The following is a 20987-nucleotide window of genomic DNA, read 5'->3' as shown; positions in this document are numbered from 1 at the left end:
GATATATATAAAGGCAATTGCATGCGTGTGTTTCAATCTGTCATTGTCGATTGTGAATTTGGTTGACACTTCTATTATAAAAAAAAAGACAATATTAAAATATTTCTTCTAATTAATTTCTTTTCAATGTGCATGAATCCGTGCACCAGGTCACTAATAAATAAAAAATAAAAGAAGTGCTCAAATGACCAAGATAGAGAGTTAAAGAAAAAATGCACTGTGCAGAATATGTTAAAACATATCTAACTTTATTTATATATGCTTGTTTGTGTATAAAATGTCAGGAAAGATTAACCAAGAAACTGATGTGAAACTGGAAGAGATTTAGTTTTCATTTTATATTCTTCTGTACTGTTTTTTTTTTTTACTAGTATATGGTGATACATTATTATTATAAACTAGCTTAATTTTTCTTAACAAGAGAGGCCATTATTTTTTGTGCAGCAGGAGAATAGATGTAAAATAAACACAGGACTGAGCAATATAGAAGAATAGACTTAAAAGATGCTAAATTTAAAAGGTAGAATAATTTTTGGTGATGATGAGTATGTATCCTGAAGAGAATATCTTATTGTGCATAGGTTGCTTTAACTAATGCCCTAAAAAATATATCAAAGATGTTCCAAATATACTTTCCATGGTCAAAACAGAAAGGCTAGCTTCCTAAAACCCCAATGAAGGAGTCAAAGCCCTGCTGTCTTTGCGCCCGAAGAGGGGAAGGAGATGTGGAGCAGCTGGGGGCTACTTTTCATGACTGAAGGCTGGGCTCCAGGTCCCTTTGTAAGGTGAGGCAGGGGTCTGAGCACTAAAGAACAATGCTTGTTAAGACGAATTTATCCATGACATATTGTGAGAAGGGGAGGGATCCTTCTAAACTGAAACTTTAAGAAATTACATATTTCTGCCCAGCTGGCATGGCTCAGTTGTTGAGCGTTGACCTATGAACCAGGAGGTCATGGTTCAATTTCCTGTCAGGGCATATGCCCGGGTTGCAGGCTCAACTTCTAGTTGGGGACATGCAGGAGGCAGGCGATCAATTATTATATCTCATCATTGATGTTTCTATCTCTTTCTCCCTCTCCCTTCTTCTCTGAAATCTATAAAAAAAATATTTAAAAAATAACAACACAAGAAACTATTTCTGTATGCAAAAGAGAAATGAATTCTTCTTTAGTTATGAGAGCCAAGTTATCTCAACATTTTCTGTAAGGAAAAAATAACATATAAAACTAAATACAAACCTTATATGGTGAAGGTTCAATTCTTTCCCCAAATAACACCTGACCAAGATTTTCAGACGGGCGTTTTCCTTCAGATGCTTGACAAAAATCAAACCTGGAGGGAAGAATATTAAGTTTTTAAACATAAATGGAAACAGTGAAATAAAGATTGGGTGCTGATCATTACAGCACTTCTAATAGATGAGTAAGAAATATATTCCTACTGCCAAGTTCCATGTACCACGTCATCCCAAAACAAAAAAGCCCCAAACATCTGAAAATTATACCTTAGAATGCTTTGATTTTTAAATACTTACAATGAGATTTAAATTATAAAATTTTTATAACTGATACATTGTAATTTATTTTTTTATTCCAATGATAAAACAATTTATACCCTTCAAGTGAATTTTACATAACTTATCCTTTAATTTTCTAATCCAAATTTTTACTTAATAATGACATTTTAGGAAGATGTGTCAATTTTCCCTGGGTTTCTGCCTCATCCTGATATACTGACCAACACATCCCAAACCTGAGAAGCATGGCTACAGAGACTCTCTGGGACCAGAGTCAGCTGAAAGCTTCTTTCTGTGCTGTATTCCTTTGTATAACTAACCAGATTTTAATAAAGTTTTGTTTAAACATTACAGCCTACTTTCAACTTTGCTATTAAAAAACTAAGAGACAGCCCTGACCAGTTTGGCTCAGTGGAAAGAGTGTCGGCCCACAGATTGAAGGGTTCCAGGTTCGATTCCAGTTGAGGGCATGTACCTCGATTACAGGCTCCATCCCAGGCCCCCATCGGGCTTTATGGGAGGCAACCAATCGTCTCTCTCTTACATTGATGTTTCTCTCTATTTGTCTCTCCCCTTTCCTTCCACTCTCTCTAAAAATCAATGGAAAAATATCCTCAGATGAGGATTAACAAAACAACAACAACAACAACTAAGAGACAATTCTGTGTTCACACTGGAATGATATGGAGTGCTTAAGACCAGCACAGTGATGGCTACAAATCAGTTAGATCCCTAAGAGGAAGATGAATCTCAGGTGATCAAAAAACAAAAGCCCAAAATGAAGACTCTCCATCTACTAAATTAAGAGATCCAATGAGTTTTCCCAAGAATATTCACAAAGATTTAAGGAGAGATGTTTGTTTATATAATAAAATCACAAAGATTTAAGGAGAGATGTTTATATAATAAAACAAACAAGAACTAGAAAAAGCATTCAAGTTTCCAATAGTTTAATATAAATTATGGTTCATCTATTCATGAATTTTGTACTCTCTTCTCATATATATTTAAGAATATGAATTCTTATAGGATAGTCTTACTTTTTTGTATGTATATTTTTTCCTAGAGTAAACATTTTTTCCCAAAAAAACTCTTAAGATACCAGAGAAATTTAGAAGCCAACTAAAATTTAAGAACTATGTTTTACACCAAATAGGGTATAAAGTGGTCAAATGCATAAAGGGTATTATGAAGCATTTTAATAATATTTAAAAATGGAAACAACCAATTCAGAAACAGAAAATTAGTGAAACAAATAAAAAATGAACACAAATCTCCACAAAGGAATAACAAACACCTACTAATAATACTGAGGTAGTTTTATATTATCATGAAAAGTTGTCCACAAAAGATTCAGTGAGAAAACCAAGGTGCAAATCAAGTTAATAGTATGAGCCTATTTTGTTCAAAATGTATAAATGTGGTTATATAAGTTAAGATATGCAGAGAAAAAATGTGGAGGAGCAGACATTATAGTAAGTATTTCTGGGGACTAATTATGTGGCATACATGATTTTGTTTAAAAATGGGAGGGGGGGTATTATTAAAAAACTTAAAGAGAACAAAATGACTCTTTGTCCAGTCAGATGAAAAAAAAAAATCTGTTTTAGTTGGTGTGTCTATTGTATTGCAGGACATAAAAAACACATTTTACATTTTAATAATCAAGACTACCCATTTAAAAATGTTTTCAGGCCCTGTATATTTTTTAAAGCATGTAAATTTATATGTATCTGTTTATTTAACAATGTGTTTCCTATACATCTGTGGAGAAAATAAAATTTTAGATGCACAAAATTCTGTTTGGTCACATAAAATTTTATATAAAAACCAAGCTGAAAACTTACGCCGTATACTCATAAGGAAGAACAGATTCCACCGAGTCAAGCCTGTTCACGAATAGCTCTATGTCAGACTGAAAATAAGAAAACCCAGAATTAGAATATAAACTGAGAATAAAAACTTAAATCATGCTTAGAATTTAAAATGAATTTGACATATATAAAATGTGAATTTCATTATAACCAACCCACTGTAATAATTCTCTTATAAAACCATTCATTAAGTGAGACTTATATACAACAAAATAATTACACCAAAATAATCCTTAGAGATGCAATGTAGCCAATATTTTCCAAATGCCTTTTAAGTTCTAAAAATATTTTTTAAAATAAATAAGATATTTTAACTAAATCATTTACCACACCAATATAGTTTTTTAAAAACCTGATTTTCAAACTCAGTATTTCATTTTGCAGCACAAAAATTATTTTTATTTTTTTAATGTTTTAAAGCATTCTAATTGCAATCAAGACATGCTTTCAAGTTGGTAAGAAATTTCTAGATCAGCTATACTAGAAATAGAATCCCATGCACTTGTGTAATCATAAACAGAAGATGGACAATGACAACATGAGCTAACTTTAGAGGGCTGCTTTGATCAATTTGAGAATGTTGAACTATGTGGTAATAACAACAAAGAAAATTACAAGACAAGATCAAGTTCAACAGTGGGGGAGGGAAAGAAAAGCTATTATCAGTTTCCTAGGAAATATGAGCTAATTTAAAGCTACAGCTTCTTATCAAAGTTCCCAAAATTCCTCCAAGGTGTATTTTAGGTTCTTTTTTCCACAGAACCTAAAACACATAATACCTACTCTCTTAGCAGGAATTCATTGCTATACATAACAGAATTCTTTAGTTGAAAAAGCAAGTAAGCAATTGGTGTGCTAACCAAAAACAACTAATAAGGAGTTATTTACTCGGGACAAGCTATTTTTATAGTTAGTCCGCTATAGCTGCCCCTGGAGTCCGTGATCATGAGGTTCTCTGGAATGGCATAAAGCCACACTGGTCATTTTTATCTCATTCACAAGTGTTGTCACCCGATTCTCTGTATTTGTTAACAACCCAAAGCAAGACAAGATGTTTGATGTACAACAAACAAATAATATACTGCCATGGGAAAAGCTGCACAACAAAGAGGCAAGAGTACAGACTCTGAGGCCAGTTTCCCTGGGTTCGAATTCTACTTGTGTGACTTCAGTCAAGTTATTTAACAATGTGTTTTCTCATGGGTGCTTCAGTTTCCTTATTTGCAAAATGGGGATAACAGTAGTTACCTCATGTGGGGTATTGATGAGTTAACTTTTATAAAGTACATCACAAATAAATAAAATAATTATGATATTCAGAATCAGGACTATCTAAGCTACACTGCTTACCCACCAAAATGTTCATTCAATATTCATCTTCTAAGATGGAAGACATTAGTCTTTATATACAGTACTGAACATAGTGTCATAAGCAACTCCTAAATTTATACTCAAATGAAATTACAATTCAATGGCAAAACCATCTCAAACACACAAAGAAAATGTGTCTCTGCATAAAACAGTCAAGACCTTATCATTGGTCATTTTAGCTAAAAAGATAAGCATTACAACATGCATGAATACACTAATTATTAATTGTTGTGAAGGCCAAATTGCAGCTGATGGCTTACTATGACAAAATAATTATAATTTTCACTGCTATGACAATACATCAGAACCCAAATGCATGCGTGCACGCATACACATACACACACACACACACACACACACACACTCTAGAGGCCCTTTGCAGGAAGATTCCTGCAAGAATAGGTCTTCCTTGGGCCTTTTCCTGCAAGGATAGGGCTTCCTGCAGCCAGAGCAAATCAGAGGTCTTCATTCTGTTCTCCACTGCCTTGCTCCCTCCCATCTCCATTGCCTCCCTCCCTTCTCCACAGTTTCTCTTCCTTCTGCAGAGCTTGACTTCCTTCTATGCTATCGTCAGTCTTCGCTCTCCATGCTTGTGTGTGCAAATTAACCACCATCTCTGTTGGGTTAATTTGCATACTCACTCTGATTGGCTGGTGGGAGTAGCAGAGGAATGGTCAATTTGCATGTTTCTCTTTTTCAGTGTAGACATATAAATAAATAAATAAATAAATAAATAAATAAAGTTATGGACCCTTTTTCTGTTTTTCAGTGAACTAATCAAAACATACCTTGGATATTCAGTTTATCATGACTACTTTTATAGCACTTTCATTCATCCTTCCTTTTTTAAATTGTAAAAATCTGAAAATTTAAGAATCATCATCTCCTGCCGAAACCGGTTTTGCTCAGCGGTAGAGCGTCGGTCTGTGGACTGAAAGGTCCCAGGTTCGATTCCGGTCAAGGGCATGTACCTTGGTTGCGGGCACATCCCTGGTAGGGGGTGTACAAGAGGCAGCTGGTCGACATTTCTCTCTCATCAATGTTTCTAGCTCTCTATCTCTCCCCCTTCCTCTCAATAAAATATATTTAAAAAAAAAAAAAAAGAATCATCATCTCCTTTAAAGTACACTAAGAAATGTAAATTAAAAAGATACTTTTATGAAAAATAGAGCAATTTGCAACATTTATAAATATACTACATTTAACAATACTCTGTTTTAAATATTGATCCTTATAGTGAAACAAGAAAATTTGAAAAGTAGTAAGAATGTGATCCTTGTAATATGGCATTAGAGCAAATGTTAAAAACTGACAGGAAGGAGAAAGAAAACGAGACACTAATGAGTTTATGTGGTTTTGATAAGGGCAAAAGTATGTTACAGACATCATGACATTCATCCCTAAAAAATATAAATACAGCCGTGGCCAGGTGGCTCAATTGGTTGGAGCATCTTCCCAAACACCAAATGGCTGCAGGTTCAATTCCTGGACGGGGCGTGGACAAGAAGCAACCAATCGGGTTTTCTCTCTCACATCAATGTCTGTCTCTATCTCCTCCCTCCCTACTTTCTTCTCTCTCTAGAAAGCAATAAAAAAGAAAACACATCCTCAAATGAGAATTAAAATATAAATGCACACATAGATAAAACAAATAGGGAAAAATATAAACAGCTGTTAACTCTAGGGGCCTTGGTGGATATATAGGTCATCATCATACTATCCTTTCAACATTTCTGAATTTTGAAAACTGTCACAATTAAGAGTTGAAAAAAGAAAAGGCTTTAAAGTTGAAAATAGACTTTTAGTCTTATTATCAAGCAGTAAGAAATAAGGTAAAAACTAAACTTTAGGGTGGAAAAATGTTCAAGCAGCCGGAAAGATGACTTCAAAAGAAGTATTAAATGGAGGAAATTATAAAATTTGCAATGTATGTGAAACCAGAAGAAATTCATTCAATCAACACATTTAATACACTGTCCTAAACTAGATACTGTAATATAATAGGAAATACATCAATACTTGCCTTCAGATGGGGAAACAAGGCAAACACTAAAGAAAAAGAAAAAGTGACAAAGCTATTTATATGTTCTTGGGGGCACTCATGGAATCACTATAGGATTTAATTTTCTTATCATTAAAATAGCAATGTACTATGAGAGGACAATATTTGAGTAATTTTAAGGTTACTTTCCTCTCTAAACTTCTTTTTTCCTCATCCAAAGGTTAATCAAGTGCCTCTCCTTCTGGAAATTTGCTCTAAATAGAGAGTGCCAACTCCAAAATATTACTGACACAACTTAGAAGAGCCTTACTGGGTACTTAATTACTTCACTCCTGCTTTCAAAATGTCCTAAATGAAGTTATTACAAGCATGAAAAGTTGTTACATTAAACATTTTAAGGAAGTTACAGATAACACCTAAATCAAGACTGAAAGTTCTAAAGAAATACTCAGAAAGACTGATTACAATCAACCATAAAAACTTTTTAATGGAAATAGTTTAATTTAATTTAGAGATCTATGGTCTCTTTTAAATCCTTCTTCCAAATGTACAATTTTATTTCCAGACCTAATATATCCATTTTACATTTGATCCCAGCTTTAGTCACAACTACATCTATTTTATTGCCTTACGTAAGACACATTAAGGCCATGCCACAAACTGCATTTTTATATTTCCTTGTTCCTTTGTTTTGGTTTTAATTACATCTTACCTGACTGCCATCATATTTGCCCCACCCCACACCTATAATTGGTTTCCAAGGTAGAAAGAAATCTCAGTGAAGAAATCTGACTTTGTACACGGATCAAAGCAAGTGACTAGTGATAAAAGGGTATAATATACCAAGGCAGAGGCACAAAAAAAGAACAACTAGAAAAGCTTCCACTGTTAAACTCCAAAGAAGTATTTACAGTGGCAAAAATTCTGAAGGGAAATCTGCCATCAGACAATAAAAATGGTGAAACACATGAATGGGTACTCACAAACTAGGAGTTACTTGACCAGAAATGCCCAGAGCTGATCTCCTAGATGCTAAGGTTCTTCCTCTCCCCACGAGAAGTAAAATTTCAATTTTAGACTATAACAAAGAAAGGAATGAATATAAAATCTGACTACTTAAAGATTGCATGGGTAAAGAGGTTTTTGCTGGTGACTGTATTAACTGTGGAAGCCAGGATTGTAAGTCCCAGGAATCTCCAGAATAAGGCAGGAGGAGAAGTAGAGTGCGCTCAGGTGGAAGATACAGCAGTACTCCAGGTGAAGAGCACAGACTCCAGATTCAGACACTCCTGGGTTTGCACCTTGGTTTCACTACTTACTAGCTGTATATTCTTCTTTTTAAAATAAAATCTGTTTCATGTTTATTTTATTTTATTTTATTGAGTTTATTAGGTTGACAATGGTTAATAACCTATATAGATTTCAGGTGTACAATTATATAATACAACATCTATATATTGTACTAGTTATATATTCTTAAGGTTACTCTGTCTTACCAGCTTTAGTTTTCCCATCTAAAAATCACAGGATTGCCTGACAGGTGTGCTCAGTGATTAGAGTGCCAGCCCTTGCATGGAAGGGTCAAGGTTCAATTTCTAGTCAAGGGCATATACCTGGGTTGCAGGTTTGATCCAAGGCCCCAGTCAGGGCATGTGTGGAAGGCAACCAATCACTATGTCTCTCTCACATAGATATTTCTCTCACTCCCTCACATTCCCCCTAAAAACCAATGGGAAAAATACTCTTGGGTGAGGTTTAACAAAAAAATAAAAATAATCACAAGGTTATTCTGAGTATTAATGATGTCATTATTATTAATAATAAAGATGACACTTGTGTTACAACTGTGTGTGCCAGGTTAATATGTGTCATCTTAATCATTATTATTAATAAAGGGCAAAAAATAGGTTTGAAAGTTGAGAGTAACAAGAGGAAAAAAAAATATTCACACCTTTCATCCAAAGCTTTTCATGGATACTTATTTAATTTTAATGGCAATAGAGAATCACCTTGTAGAACACACTTAAAGTGGCTACAATTAACTATAACACTTACTGAAAAGACACTGATATAAAACTGCAAAAAAGAACAGGAACTGGGCTCTCAGGTTGACAGCACAGACCAGTCTCTTGAATTTGTGTCTGTGTACATTGAGGGTATGGGACTGAATGGGGGGTGGTGATTGAGCCCATGTCTGTAATTTTGTTTGAGAAGCTTTCCTTTTTGGAGAACCAAGGCAGCAGGACATTGTTATTATTACTATACTGTATAATAAAGAGGTAATATGCAAATTAGCCCTCACGCCCTCACAAGATGGCTGCCTATGACCAGGCTGGCAGGGGAGTTAATGAGGGATGAACAAACAGGCTGTGTGGGGTGACCAGGCCAGCGGGAGGGCCGTGAAGGGCGACCAGGCTGACAAGGGGGACAGTTGGGAGTGCCAGGATAGCAGGGGAGGGGAGGCAGTTAGGGGCAACCAGGATAGCAGGGGGTGTGTGCAGCTTGGGGCAATTAGGCTGGCAAGGGGGGCAGTGAGGGGCGATGGGGCTGGCGGGGAAGCAGTTGGGGCAACCAGGTCAGCAAATGGGTGCAGTTGGGACAACTAGGCTGGGGGGTGGGAGGGGCAGTTAGGGGCGATCAGGCCAGTGGGAGGGGGGAGAGGGGAGGTAGTTGGGGGGGGACCAGGCAGGCATGCAGGTGAGCGACTAGGAACCAGTGGTCCAGGCCCAATCCCAAGGACCTAAATTGAACCTCAATTCAATTTTAGGATAGGGCCTAAACCAACAGTCAGGCATCCCCCCAAGTGAACCCGGACTGGAGAGGGTGCAAGCTGGGCTGAGGGGAGACCTCTCCTCCCCCTGTGCACGAATTTCATGAAACAGGCCTCTAGTTAATAATAAGTATTATTATTTAATCCTTATCCAAAGATGTTTTTCATTTATTCAAGAGCGAGGAAGGGAGAGGTAGAGAAAAAGAGAAACATCAATGTGAAAAAGAAACATCAATTGGTTACCTCCCATACACAGCTCGATCAGGATTGAACCAACAACCCAGAATATGTGCCCTGACCAGGAATCCAACCAGAGATCCTTTGGTGCACAGAACAATGCTCTAATCAGCTAAGCCATACTGGCCAGGGTAGCAGGACAGAATTTTACCTGTATTAATTTTGCTTGCTTTCTAACCCTAGCTCTCAGATCCATCATAATGAACAATTACAATATTAAAATGTTAATCAAAAATTTAATTTCTGAAAGCAAACTTTCTAACTTAATTCCATGTCTTTTTCACCAGAAGGAAGAACAATTGTTGGAATGTGAATTTATCAGTCAGTCATTCTTTCCAATGCCAGATTTTTTATTTGAAACAATATCAATAATCGCTACACACTGATTAGTTTTCAGAAGCTAAGAATCAACGCTATTATTCCAGAGAAAACTACGAGAACATAAAACTAAATATCAATCAATAAATATATGTCAATTATATTAACAACATAAATTACATATTTTCTTTAGTTACTTTAAAATCTTCAAGCTATTTCTTTTTTCTTTTCTTTTTTTTAATATATTTTATTGATTTTGTCCAGAGAGGAAGGGAGAGAGATAGAGAGTTAGAAACAGCAATGAGAGAGAGTCATCAATCAGCTGCCTCTTGCACACCCCCTACTGGGGATATGCCCACAACCAAGGTACATGCCCTTGACCGGAATCGAACCCGGGACCCTTCAGTCCCCAAGCCGACGCTCAATCCATTGAGCCAAACCGGTTTTGGCTCAAGCTATTTCTATGGTCAAATTGAAACAGGTGGCTGTACATTCGTATTTGTATCTGTTCAGAGCAACATTAAGAACTGTCTCCTTAAATTTGACTTATTTCATATTATAGGCAATAGTTCCAAAAAATAACAGACATATCATTTATTAAAAACTTCTAAAAATAACTAGCAGAAAAGTAAGTTTAAAAATATGATAAAGTTTCCTTTTATAAAAAAGCTACAAATTCGTTTTTGGTGTTTTTTGTTTTGTTTTGTTTTTTTAATATATCCTCACACCTGAGGATATATTTTTACTGATTTGAGAGAAAAGGAAAGAGGAAGAACAGGAGGGACATAGGGAAGGAAGGAGAGAGACAGACAGAGACGGAGACAGAGGCATGGATGTGAGCAAGAGAAACATCAATTGGTTGCCTCCCACATGAGCCCTGACCAGGAATCGAACCTTTTGGTGTACGGGAGGATACTCCAACCAAGTCACCTCGCCTGGGCTAAACAATCTTTTTTTAAAAAGCCACCACTAAGTGTATTTGGTCATTTTCCCTTTCTGGACAGAAAAGAAAACCTTAATCTTTCACTTAAGAACATGACCTTATATCAAATAGTAAGAGTGTCAGATGTTTGGAAAGTTTAGTTGTTAGGTTTGAATTCATGTTGACAAGACAATAATTACTTTAAAAGCGGCCAACAATGAACTGTTCACTAATCTTCAGCTATCAGAATGCCACTCTCCAAAGACTCACTCTAAAGCTGAACAGCACATGGCAGCTAACTGAAATAGCCAAACCTTTTACAAAGTAGATTAGAACCACACATTTTACCCTGTGAAGATCTATTTGCTTCTGATCAGAGATTTATTCTACTTATTGCAGTCAATTTATTGTCCCTTGATTTTAATAAAGTAAAACGGAGGGGGAAATACCATGGTTCAATTCTTTATTGCTCTAGTTCCAAAGACAAATAAAAGAATTAAAAGCCAGTCAGAGAAAGGCAAATGTCATGATTTCACTCATATGTGGAATCTAATGAACAAAATAGACAGAGACTCACAGATACAGAGAATAAACTGTTAGTTGTCAAGAGGGGAAGAGGGAAGGGAGCTGGGTGAAAAAAGTGAAGGGATTAAGGAAAACACACACACACACACACACACACACACACACTTATAGACACAGACAACAACATGGTGATTACCAGAGGATAAAGGTGGTGGGAGGAAGGAGAAGAGTATATAAGGGAGTAAAAATAGTGATGAAAGGAGACTTGTTTGGGGTGGTGAACACACAATACAATAAATAGTTTATGTATTTTTAAAATGTTTTAAGCACCATCACATATTAATAGATATTAAGTTGATAAATAAAAATTTTAAAATATTGTGGAGACATGGAATCACTTAGCTTGGAAGAAACCTGGTAATATTAAAAAGAGCTATAAAAATTGCTTCTTGCCTTTGACCTAGTAGTTTCATATTTGGGAATATGCAAGTAATTCCTGCTAAATACATTCTAGCAAAGCTATTTAAATCTAAATGCTCTGCAAGAAAGAAATGGTTAAGCAAACCATAGTATAGTAATAGAATGAAAGACTATATTCTATAATAAAAGTATATACTAATTAGACTGGATGACCTTTGACCTTCCGGACAAAGCTGGGACTGCAAGGAAGCCCAGGTCTAGGTACTAGAGGGAAGTCGGTGCCAGCAGCTGCGGGAAGGAAGGCCTACCCTTGCACGAATTTCATGCATCAGGCTTCTATAATAATAAAAGGGTAATATACTAATTAGACTGGACGTCTTCTAGACATCCTTCTAGACAAAACGGGGGCCGGGGGGAAGACAGCCCGGGTCCTGGGTGCCTGCCAGTGGCCAGAGGATGGAAGCCTGGGTCCCAGGTGCTGGAGGGAAGCCAGTGCTGGCAGCCAGGGAAGGAAGGCCTACTCTTGCATGAATTTCGTGTATCAGGCCTCTAGTAATTAATAAAAACTAGTAAGAATGTGCACTATTTAACCGTATATACATGTAATGACAAAAAAGTAAGCCACAGAATAGTCAGCATTTATGAATGCTAATACAGATTATAAATTGAAAGTCAGAGCAATATAAGTAGAATTTCATGTTCATTGAACTTTTGTTCCTCTGCTACTAAACTGGACATAAAATATTTTGCAAACGGAAAATAATCAAATCTTCAGGGTTCTTTTGACTGTCTCTCTATATACAGTGAGCTAAATGCAGGGCATGAACTTTATAGTATATATAAAGACTATGATACATAAGCTTTGGCCCAATAGCTCAGTTAGATTTTCATCCCGATAGGCCAAGGTTGCTGGTTTGATCCCATTAGGGCACATACAAAAATCAACCAATGAATACATAAGTAAGTAGAAGAACAAATTGATATTTCTCTCTCTAAATTTAATTTTAAAAAGACTATACTACATGTTATATTTATGCTGAAGATATCCATACATGTTCCATCTCTACATTTATAAATATTTTATAATATCACAATGATGATAAATATTGTATTAATACTTAGCCTCTAAGAAATGCACATCTTTCAAAGGAAGTATATAATAAGCAAATATGATTATCCTGTTACACATGGAAAAACTGATGGAAACTATCAATGATCTGCCCTATTTATCCAACTCTTGGTTCCCTTCTCCAACAGCATCTTCTGGAAATAATTATTCTCACTTCACAACTCCCATTTCTACTATTTAAAATAATTGCCGCTGAAACCTGTTTGGCTCAGTGGATAGAGCGTCGGTCTGCGGACTGAAAGCTTGCAGGTTCTATTCCAGTCAAGGGCATGTACCTTGACTGCGGACACATCCCCAGGAGGGGGTGTGTAAGAGGCAGCTGATCAATGATTCTCTCTCATTGATGTTTCTAACTCTCTGTCCCTCTCCCTTCCTCTCTGTACAAAATCAATAAAATATATTTAAATAAAATAATTGCCTTCAGCATTTTTTGAATGGTGTCCTTAACAAATACAGAATAGATAAGAGAAAAAAATTTTAATATCCTTAATGAAGCAATGAAATGTTAAACTGTTTACTGCTTTTCTTTGAGTGGCAGAGAAGAAATATTAAAGTTTACTTCAAGCTCCCTATACCAGTCAGTCAATTTGTAAGAAAAAAAACAAAAACTGCTAAAAGTACATCTTTCTTCTTGTCAAAGAGTTGTTTCCACTGGCCAATATGTGAAAGCAGTTGGCAACAAAGATTAAATCCAAACATTTCAGAAAAATGTGTGTTGCCTGTTTTATTCCTCTATCTTTGAAAATTAAAAATCCCAAAGGCCTCTGAAATTAGCCAACAGTCAACTAAAAAGTAGCTACTTAAAGAAGGACCTGTTGAGAAAACAAAAATCATCTAACTGGCAGACCACCTGTAAATTTCACTCATAATCACTTTCTGAAGTCCATTTCAAAGGTCACTTCCTCTCTGTAGCTTTCCCTGAAGACTCCAATCCACAGAGGTGTCCTCATTTCTGTTTTAAGGCACTTTGGACATACATCTTCAATAACATATCAGATTTTGGTAATCTGTTCATAAACTTATGTCCTTTATTTTGAGGTTCCTACAAGACATAGATATGCTTTTTGTCTCTGAGGCACCAGGAATACAGTACAGTACACAATTGCTATTAAATTTAAATACCACAAACTAACTTTTAAAGGCTGGTTACTAAAATATTTAGTGGAAAAAAACAGTGTGCTTGTGAGACTAGCTTTTCCTTCCACTTGGAAGCACTCTATTCTTTCAGTCAGAACACTCAGAGTGAAAGCTTCTTGCATTACAAAGTATGGGAGTTACAGTATCAAGTGCTAATATTGACTTCAGTAAACTTTCAAGATCCTAAGACATTTTCAGAGATCCAAATTCTTAAACAGGAACTGTAAAATGCTGTGAAAAATTTAACAGCTTCTTTAATGCCCTACAATAAGCTCAATATTAACAGCTACTGTAAAGCCTGCAGTAATAAAATAAACACCAGATTTTTAAAAATCAAACGTAGTAAATAAACCTATTTATAGATTGTAAAAGTTTGCCAAACCATTATCTGAATTGTTAAAATAGTTTCAAAGAGATCCTGAAACCCAAAACGTTAAGTTTTACCAACTTAAAATAAATGTGTGTGTGTATCACTATGCCCTGTGCCAAATAATCTAAAAGCTAACTTTTACTTGTGTCTCTTTTGCTAGCAGTTAAACTGAAAACCTTGAGTGTGAAGGTCTTAGAAGATCAACGTTTTCAAGACTTGCTCTAGGAAGAGGACACCGGTTTCTCCTGCTGTATGCTCTTTCTAAGTGTTTAAAACAATCTCAGCGAAACTAAATAGTGGAAATATATACATATATCTATATTATATATAATATATAAGATATAATATATATTATATATAAATATATATAATATATATTTATACGTTTGATTTATAATATAACTATATATTATATATAATATATAAGATATAATATATATTATATATAAATACATATATTTCTATTAGGTCTAGTAATAATTAATGTCGTTTTCTAATACTTTTTAAAATCGAATTTATTTAAACAATACAGCAAAATTTAATCAACAATATAGTTGCCGTTGTTTTCTACTACTTGTGCCCAACGCTCAGGGAGCATTTTAATCCCTCTGTTGTAAAATTCTTGTGATTTTGATGCAAAAAATTCGGTCAATGCATTTTTGAGGCATTCTTCATTATCAAATTTTTTTCCAAGAAGACAGTTTTGCAAAGAACGAAACAAATGGTAATCGGAAGGGGCAATATCAGGAGAATATGCAGGTTGAGGGAGAACTTCCCATTCCAACTGGCGCAGTTTTTCAGCAGTGATTCTTGCAGTATGCGGTCGTGCGTTATCGTGGTGAAGAATTACGCCCGTTCTTTTTCTCTTAAAGCTTGGACTAACCTTTCCAATTGGGCTCTATACACTGCACTTGTAATGGTTTGGTTAGATGGTAAAAGTTCATAATGACGAATTCCTTTAAAATTCCACCAAACACACAACATCACTTTTTTCGCATGCAAGTCAGGTTTTGGCGTGGGCTGTGGAGCCTCATTTTTGTCCAACCATTGAGGCCGCCTTTTCAAATTAACATACAGCACCCATTTTTCATCTCCGGTAACAATTTGCTCTAAAAACGGCAAACGGTTTTGACAAGAGAGGAGCGAACTGCAAATTGTGACTCTTTGATTACTGTTGTTGTCGGTCAACTCATGAGGAACCCATTTTCCAAACTTTTGGACTTTGCCAAGTGCACGCAATTGATTGGAAATTGTTTTTTGTGAACAATTTAAAGTTGTTGCAAGCTCTTGTTGGGTAATTTGAGGATTTTGCACCAAAAGAGCTTGAAGAGCTTCTTTTTTTTTTAATATATATATATATATATTTTATTGATTTTGTACAGAGAGGAAGGGAGAGAGATAGAGAGCTAGAAACATCGATGAGAGAGAGTCATCGATCAGCTGCCTCTTGCACACCCCAACTGGGGATATGCCCGCAACCAAGGTACATGCCCTTGACCAGGATCGAACCCGGGACCTTTCCGTCCCCAAGCCGATGCTCTATCCACTGAGCCAAACCGGTCTCGACTTGAAGAGCTTCTTGATCAAAATTGGACACACGGCCTCGACCACTCTTGTCATCTAACGAAAAATTTCCCTCGCGAAATTTCTCAAACCAACGCTGGCATTTTCTGGCGCTAACTGCATCTTGACCAAGAGCACTACAGATGTTTTTTGCAGCCTCACTTGCTTTTCTTCCTAATTGGAACTCGTAAAGCATGCAGTGCCGAATATGCTCTTCATCCGCCATCTTCTTAGCCCTAGTTTTGCAACAAAAACCAAACCAAACACAAACTTTTTCAAGCAAAACTTGTTAATTGCACTTCACACGTTCTGTAGATACCACGTGTTTGAAGGTTATGTCAATACCAGTCAACGCCAAGCAAGATTTTAAACGAATGTTTAAAAACGACATTAATTATTACTAGACCTGATACACTTAAAGAGTAGAAATGAACTGTTTCAACTATTACTGCAACTCTTTATGAATGCATTTTATGAACTCTTTATGAATGCATTACCGCGGTTCAGGGTATCATCTCCCATAACCAACTGTTTATCGGGAGGTTACATTATCAAAGTCCTAGAAAGACCAGGCTCTCGTGACCAACCGAGAGTTCCAGTAGAAGGAAATAGGAAGCAACGAAATGAAAAGTTACTGCCAGCCCTCCCTGGTGGTCCCCTCGCTCGGAGTGCACGGCACAGCGCGGTGAGCGAACCCTTCCTCTCGGGGGACCCGCTGTGCTGAAATGCACGCGTCCAGGTCCAGGAAAACTGCACACAGTGGCTGGTGCGACTTGACCTGCCGGACGGGATGGGAGGCGAGCCTGGGGCCGAGTCCTCCAGAACCTAACCCCGTTACAGGGCCATTCTGGGGCCTCCGACCCACCGCGGACCCAGCCCGGCGCCGCGGGAGCCGCCGGACCCCACCCACTGCTACGCCCCCTTCCCCCTCGGACCCCGGCTTCCTAGGCAGAGAGGGAAGCTTCCCCTTCGGACACTGCACCTCCAGGTCCGCCAGGCCTCACCCACCTTACACTCGTCGCTCTTTTTATCTTCTTCGCAGAAGTTGACCGGTGCCAGGCCCGGCAAGTAGAAAGCGGCGCCCCGACGCGGGCCGGGGGCCGCCCCCAGCAGCAGCAGACACAACAGCCACAGCCGCGGCCACCGAGGGGGAGACGCCGCCGACCGCCTCGCGCCCATGACGGCTGTTTCGGGGGGAAAGGGCAGACGCGCCGAATGGGGTGAAGAGAGGAGGGGCGGGGGTAGGCTCGGAGACTTTGCCAAAGCCGCCCGAGCAGAGGGAGGCCGGCCCCGAAGCGGACAGTTCCGGCTACGCTAGGAGACACCGCGGATACAGCACCAGAAACCGAACCGGACCTCCACGGAGCATGCGCGGCGCCGCTTGCACATGCTCAGTGAGAGCCCGCCGCCAGCCCGCCGGACAGTTTCCGGGACGGAGTCCACTTTCCGGGTTTTCTGCGGGGCCCGGTGGGGAGTTGCGGGGCGAGAAGTTCCGGCGCTCAGGTTCCCGTTCCAAATTCCGATCTAGAGTCCTCGGGGACCCCGGGGAGCAGCCCCGCTTGCCTGGCGCTCCGGGCTTGTTGCTTTGTCTCCTTCAAACATCTTGAAATTTCCTCACCCCGCTGCCCGCAGCAGGCTAACCCCTACTACAGAGCGGGTTCTTCGGAGAGCACTAGCTCACGGAGGCAGGAAGAAAGTCGGGAAACACCTGGTTAGGCGCAGGATAAGGAAATAGATGGGAAGAACTAGCTATAAATCCTCGCTCCAATAGACAGCTGCTCGGAGGTGTCGGCAAGGGCCGGCTCCTAGCCGTGGGTCCGTTGGTGCATCCCGGTGTAGGACAATGCACAGAACAAACAAGACCACTTTAAAGAGTGAGTGCTAAAAGGGGGGAGAAAAAAAACGGGAGCAGGCGAATAGAAGCAGCTAGTGTTGACACTTTGCAAAGGAAGACGTGGGCACACCCTAGAGCTCAGTGTAGAAAGGAGCCCTGCGGCCGTGGTCGGCAAACTGAGGTTCCCGAGCCACATATGCGGCTCTTTGGCCCCTTGAGTGTGGCTCTTCCACAAAATACCTGGGCGAGTCTATTTTGAGGAAGTGGCGTTAGAAGAAGTTTAAAACATTTGGCTCTCCCAAGAAATTTCAATCGTTGTACTGTTGATGTTTGGCTCTGTTGACAAATGAGTTTGCCGACCGCTGTAGGGAAATAGAAATGCGCTATGATTATCCCTGAGAAAGTTTCTGTCTCTTTTCCTATTAAAGTGACGTGATGTCCGTGTTTCTCTGTGCGTGTGGTGCATTTTCTGAGTATTTTTCAAGGATAAGTTTGCTTTTGGTGACATGAAGTCAATTCATTTAAGCCTTAGAGTTCAATTGAATACGTCAGGAGAGTGCATCAACTTAACCACTGTAAAGTAAGGAATCAACCGGATACCACCTCCAGCTCAGAGTGCAAGAATGGGATAATTTGCTAAATGGACCATTCTGAAAAGCGTGGAGCCCCATACAATTCTATCTAAATTGTTCCGGGCGTTTGCGCATCCCCTCCCCCTTGGAGAGTGGCTAACATTCATTAAATGTTCAAAGCGATTTATGACCCTGCAAAAAAGGTTAAGAACCAGAACAAAGATAAAATTCTAAAGGTAGTTTGTGCTGAGAGCTCCATCTAGTCATGTGACCTTGAGCAAGTTATTAATAAGTCCCAAGGTAGAACTAATAAGCAGAGAGAAAAAAATGTCCACCTTCTTAAAATCCTTGTGAAAATTAAATGGAAAAAAATATGTGGGTTAATCACTGAACACATTTCTAGGCACAAAGTAATAGCAAACAAGCCAAGCTAGCAATGGGAGTGTCACTTCCCCTTCTCTCTCATTTGAGCAAATAAATTAACATATTGGTTGAATATCTACTTGAGCTAAGGGAATTTATAATAAGTCTGTATTTGATGTCATGAAGATTTCCAGTATAAGGGGGAGAGGGTGTTCTCTTCATTGAAAAGGGGGAAGGAAATGAACATTTTGGTTCACTATCACCGAATTATTCAGTACCATTAGTTCACTATCTCACTGCCTGCTCCTCCCCATTTGTCCCATCTCAGAAAATGACCCACAACCTGGGACATAACCTAAATTTCTAGTTCTCTCACTCACAGCCCTTCAATGAGTGAGTTATATTCCTTGAATCGCTAAACTAAGTTCTTTCAATACTTTCCAGCTACACCCCAGTCCAAGTCAAAATCTTAGTTGACCTGGACTACTTACTGCAATAGCTCCTCCGCTTCCACTCTTACCAAGAGCGACCTTAAAAAAAAATCTTTAAGTCCCTGGACAAAAGGAAAATTCTGAGATGTCCAAAATTAAATAACAGGTGTCTGGAAGGTGGAAGAGCCCAGAGAGATTAATCAGTTAAAAACTACAGCCGGAAACCAACAAAAGACTGATAATACTCCTGAATGTATGTGGAAATGTCGAATTCCCTTCCAGTTGGCTATTTGCACAATTAACTCTAATAACCTACTGCCAGGTGCCAGGACATCTTGCAGACTGTTGCCCACAACCAATCCCAAAGAGCAAACAGACCTATCCCAGAACCTGCCCCGCTTCACCTTCTCCCACACCCTTCATCTGGAACCAATGCAAATCCCTTCAAAAAAGCTCACACCTTTCTTTCCCAGTCCCAGGACAGCAGGCGTATTTGTCGCCTCCCTCTAGCCCTGCTGCTGCTGGCGGTTTAGTCTGCATGCCCCAGGACCTGGTCCTTTCTCTGGCTACTAGCATATTGCTCAATAAACCTTTTCTTTCAGAAAAGCTTTCCGTGGCTAAAGTTTTTAATAGCCTCAGTACCACTCTTCTGCTTAATCCCTGGCATCACACACCACTTACCAATGCTTGGAGTGTGGTTATTTGTTTATTGTCTCACTCCCCCCACATATTTGTACCCTCCATGAAGGGAGGACCTCATCTCTACATCCCCAGGACCTAGAGCAGCCTCTGCTGCACAGGACACTGGAAGGCACTGCAGGACTGGTACTGGCCAGACCTCAGAAATTCCGGGTCAGAATTCGGAACTGCAGGCTTTCAGCACTGAAAACAAACAAAAACAAACAAACAAAACCCTCAGGTTTTCCAGACAAGGCTCATCTCTCCTCCTTTTACAGAGGAAAAGCAAGTGACTGCTCGCAGCCACTCGGCTGTGCAGGGAGGCCCAGCCCGCAGCGGCCTGGGAGTCCAAAGGGATCCTCAAACTTTCTTCCCTCCAAACCCCATCGCCGCGTCCATCTCCCGAGCTCAGCATTAGCAAAAACCCGGAGAAGTGGAGTCTTCCTAAACAGGCACGGTTTCCGGACACCTTCCGGTCCTAGGAGAGCGCCGATCGCGCATGCGCAAGGCTGGCCCGCCGCCCCGAGCTACCTCCAACCCTGCGACCTCTTCCTGGCTTCCGCCTCCAGAGTTCAGACACGTCACCCGTGCGGCCGGCCTGGTGGGCCGGGCGGGGGACGGGGCGGGACCGCGGGAGAGCTTAGCGGACCCTTATTTCCGGATCCGGCCTTTCCAAGGAAACGCCTACGCCGGTATTTCCCCGGGTTACCTGGCGCGGCGTGTGAGCGTAGCCCGAGGCGTGGCGTAGCAGAACGGAATGCTCTGGCCTTGTAGGTGGTTCCGCCTGGGCGCGGTCAAGTAGGAAGGCTGGGTAGGGATTCCGGTTCCAAATTAGCATAAATGAGGTTTTCCTTCCATCCTCCCTGAGACTGATGCTCCCCTTCTGATGCTTCTGACTCAATTTTAAAACTCGAGGGAATAGGATTCCCCCCCCCGCCCCCTTTTTCTCTGC

At 39.3% G+C, this 20987-nt stretch overlaps 1 protein-coding gene across 2 annotated transcripts in view; it reads right to left on the bottom strand.

Annotated features, from left to right (window-relative positions):
* Positions 1-17547, bottom strand: part of TM9SF2 (transmembrane 9 superfamily member 2) — a 59877-nt gene extending 42330 nt beyond the window's left edge. The window contains exons 1-3 of one of the 2 annotated variants that reach the window (XR_004990861.1): positions 17166-17547; positions 3367-3434; positions 1242-1335 (exon numbers count right to left, since the gene is read on the bottom strand). Coding sequence is in view for 1 of the 2 variants with exons in the window: in XM_036454687.2 (XP_036310580.1) it covers positions 1242-1335; positions 3367-3434; positions 17166-17336 (333 nt within the window). In the remaining variant the exon portion in view is untranslated. The remainder of the gene's footprint in view (positions 1-1241; positions 1336-3366; positions 3435-17165) is intronic. The other variant, XM_036454687.2, reaches the window with a different exon arrangement.
* Positions 17548-20987: the final 3440 nt, after the last annotated feature.

This window comes from Pipistrellus kuhlii, unplaced genomic scaffold (genome assembly GCF_014108245.1).
Source record: "Pipistrellus kuhlii isolate mPipKuh1 unplaced genomic scaffold, mPipKuh1.p scaffold_m20_p_3, whole genome shotgun sequence".
In the NCBI taxonomy this organism is placed as follows: Eukaryota; Metazoa; Chordata; class Mammalia; order Chiroptera; family Vespertilionidae; genus Pipistrellus; species Pipistrellus kuhlii.
This window is presented reverse-complemented; position numbering and strand designations above follow the sequence as displayed.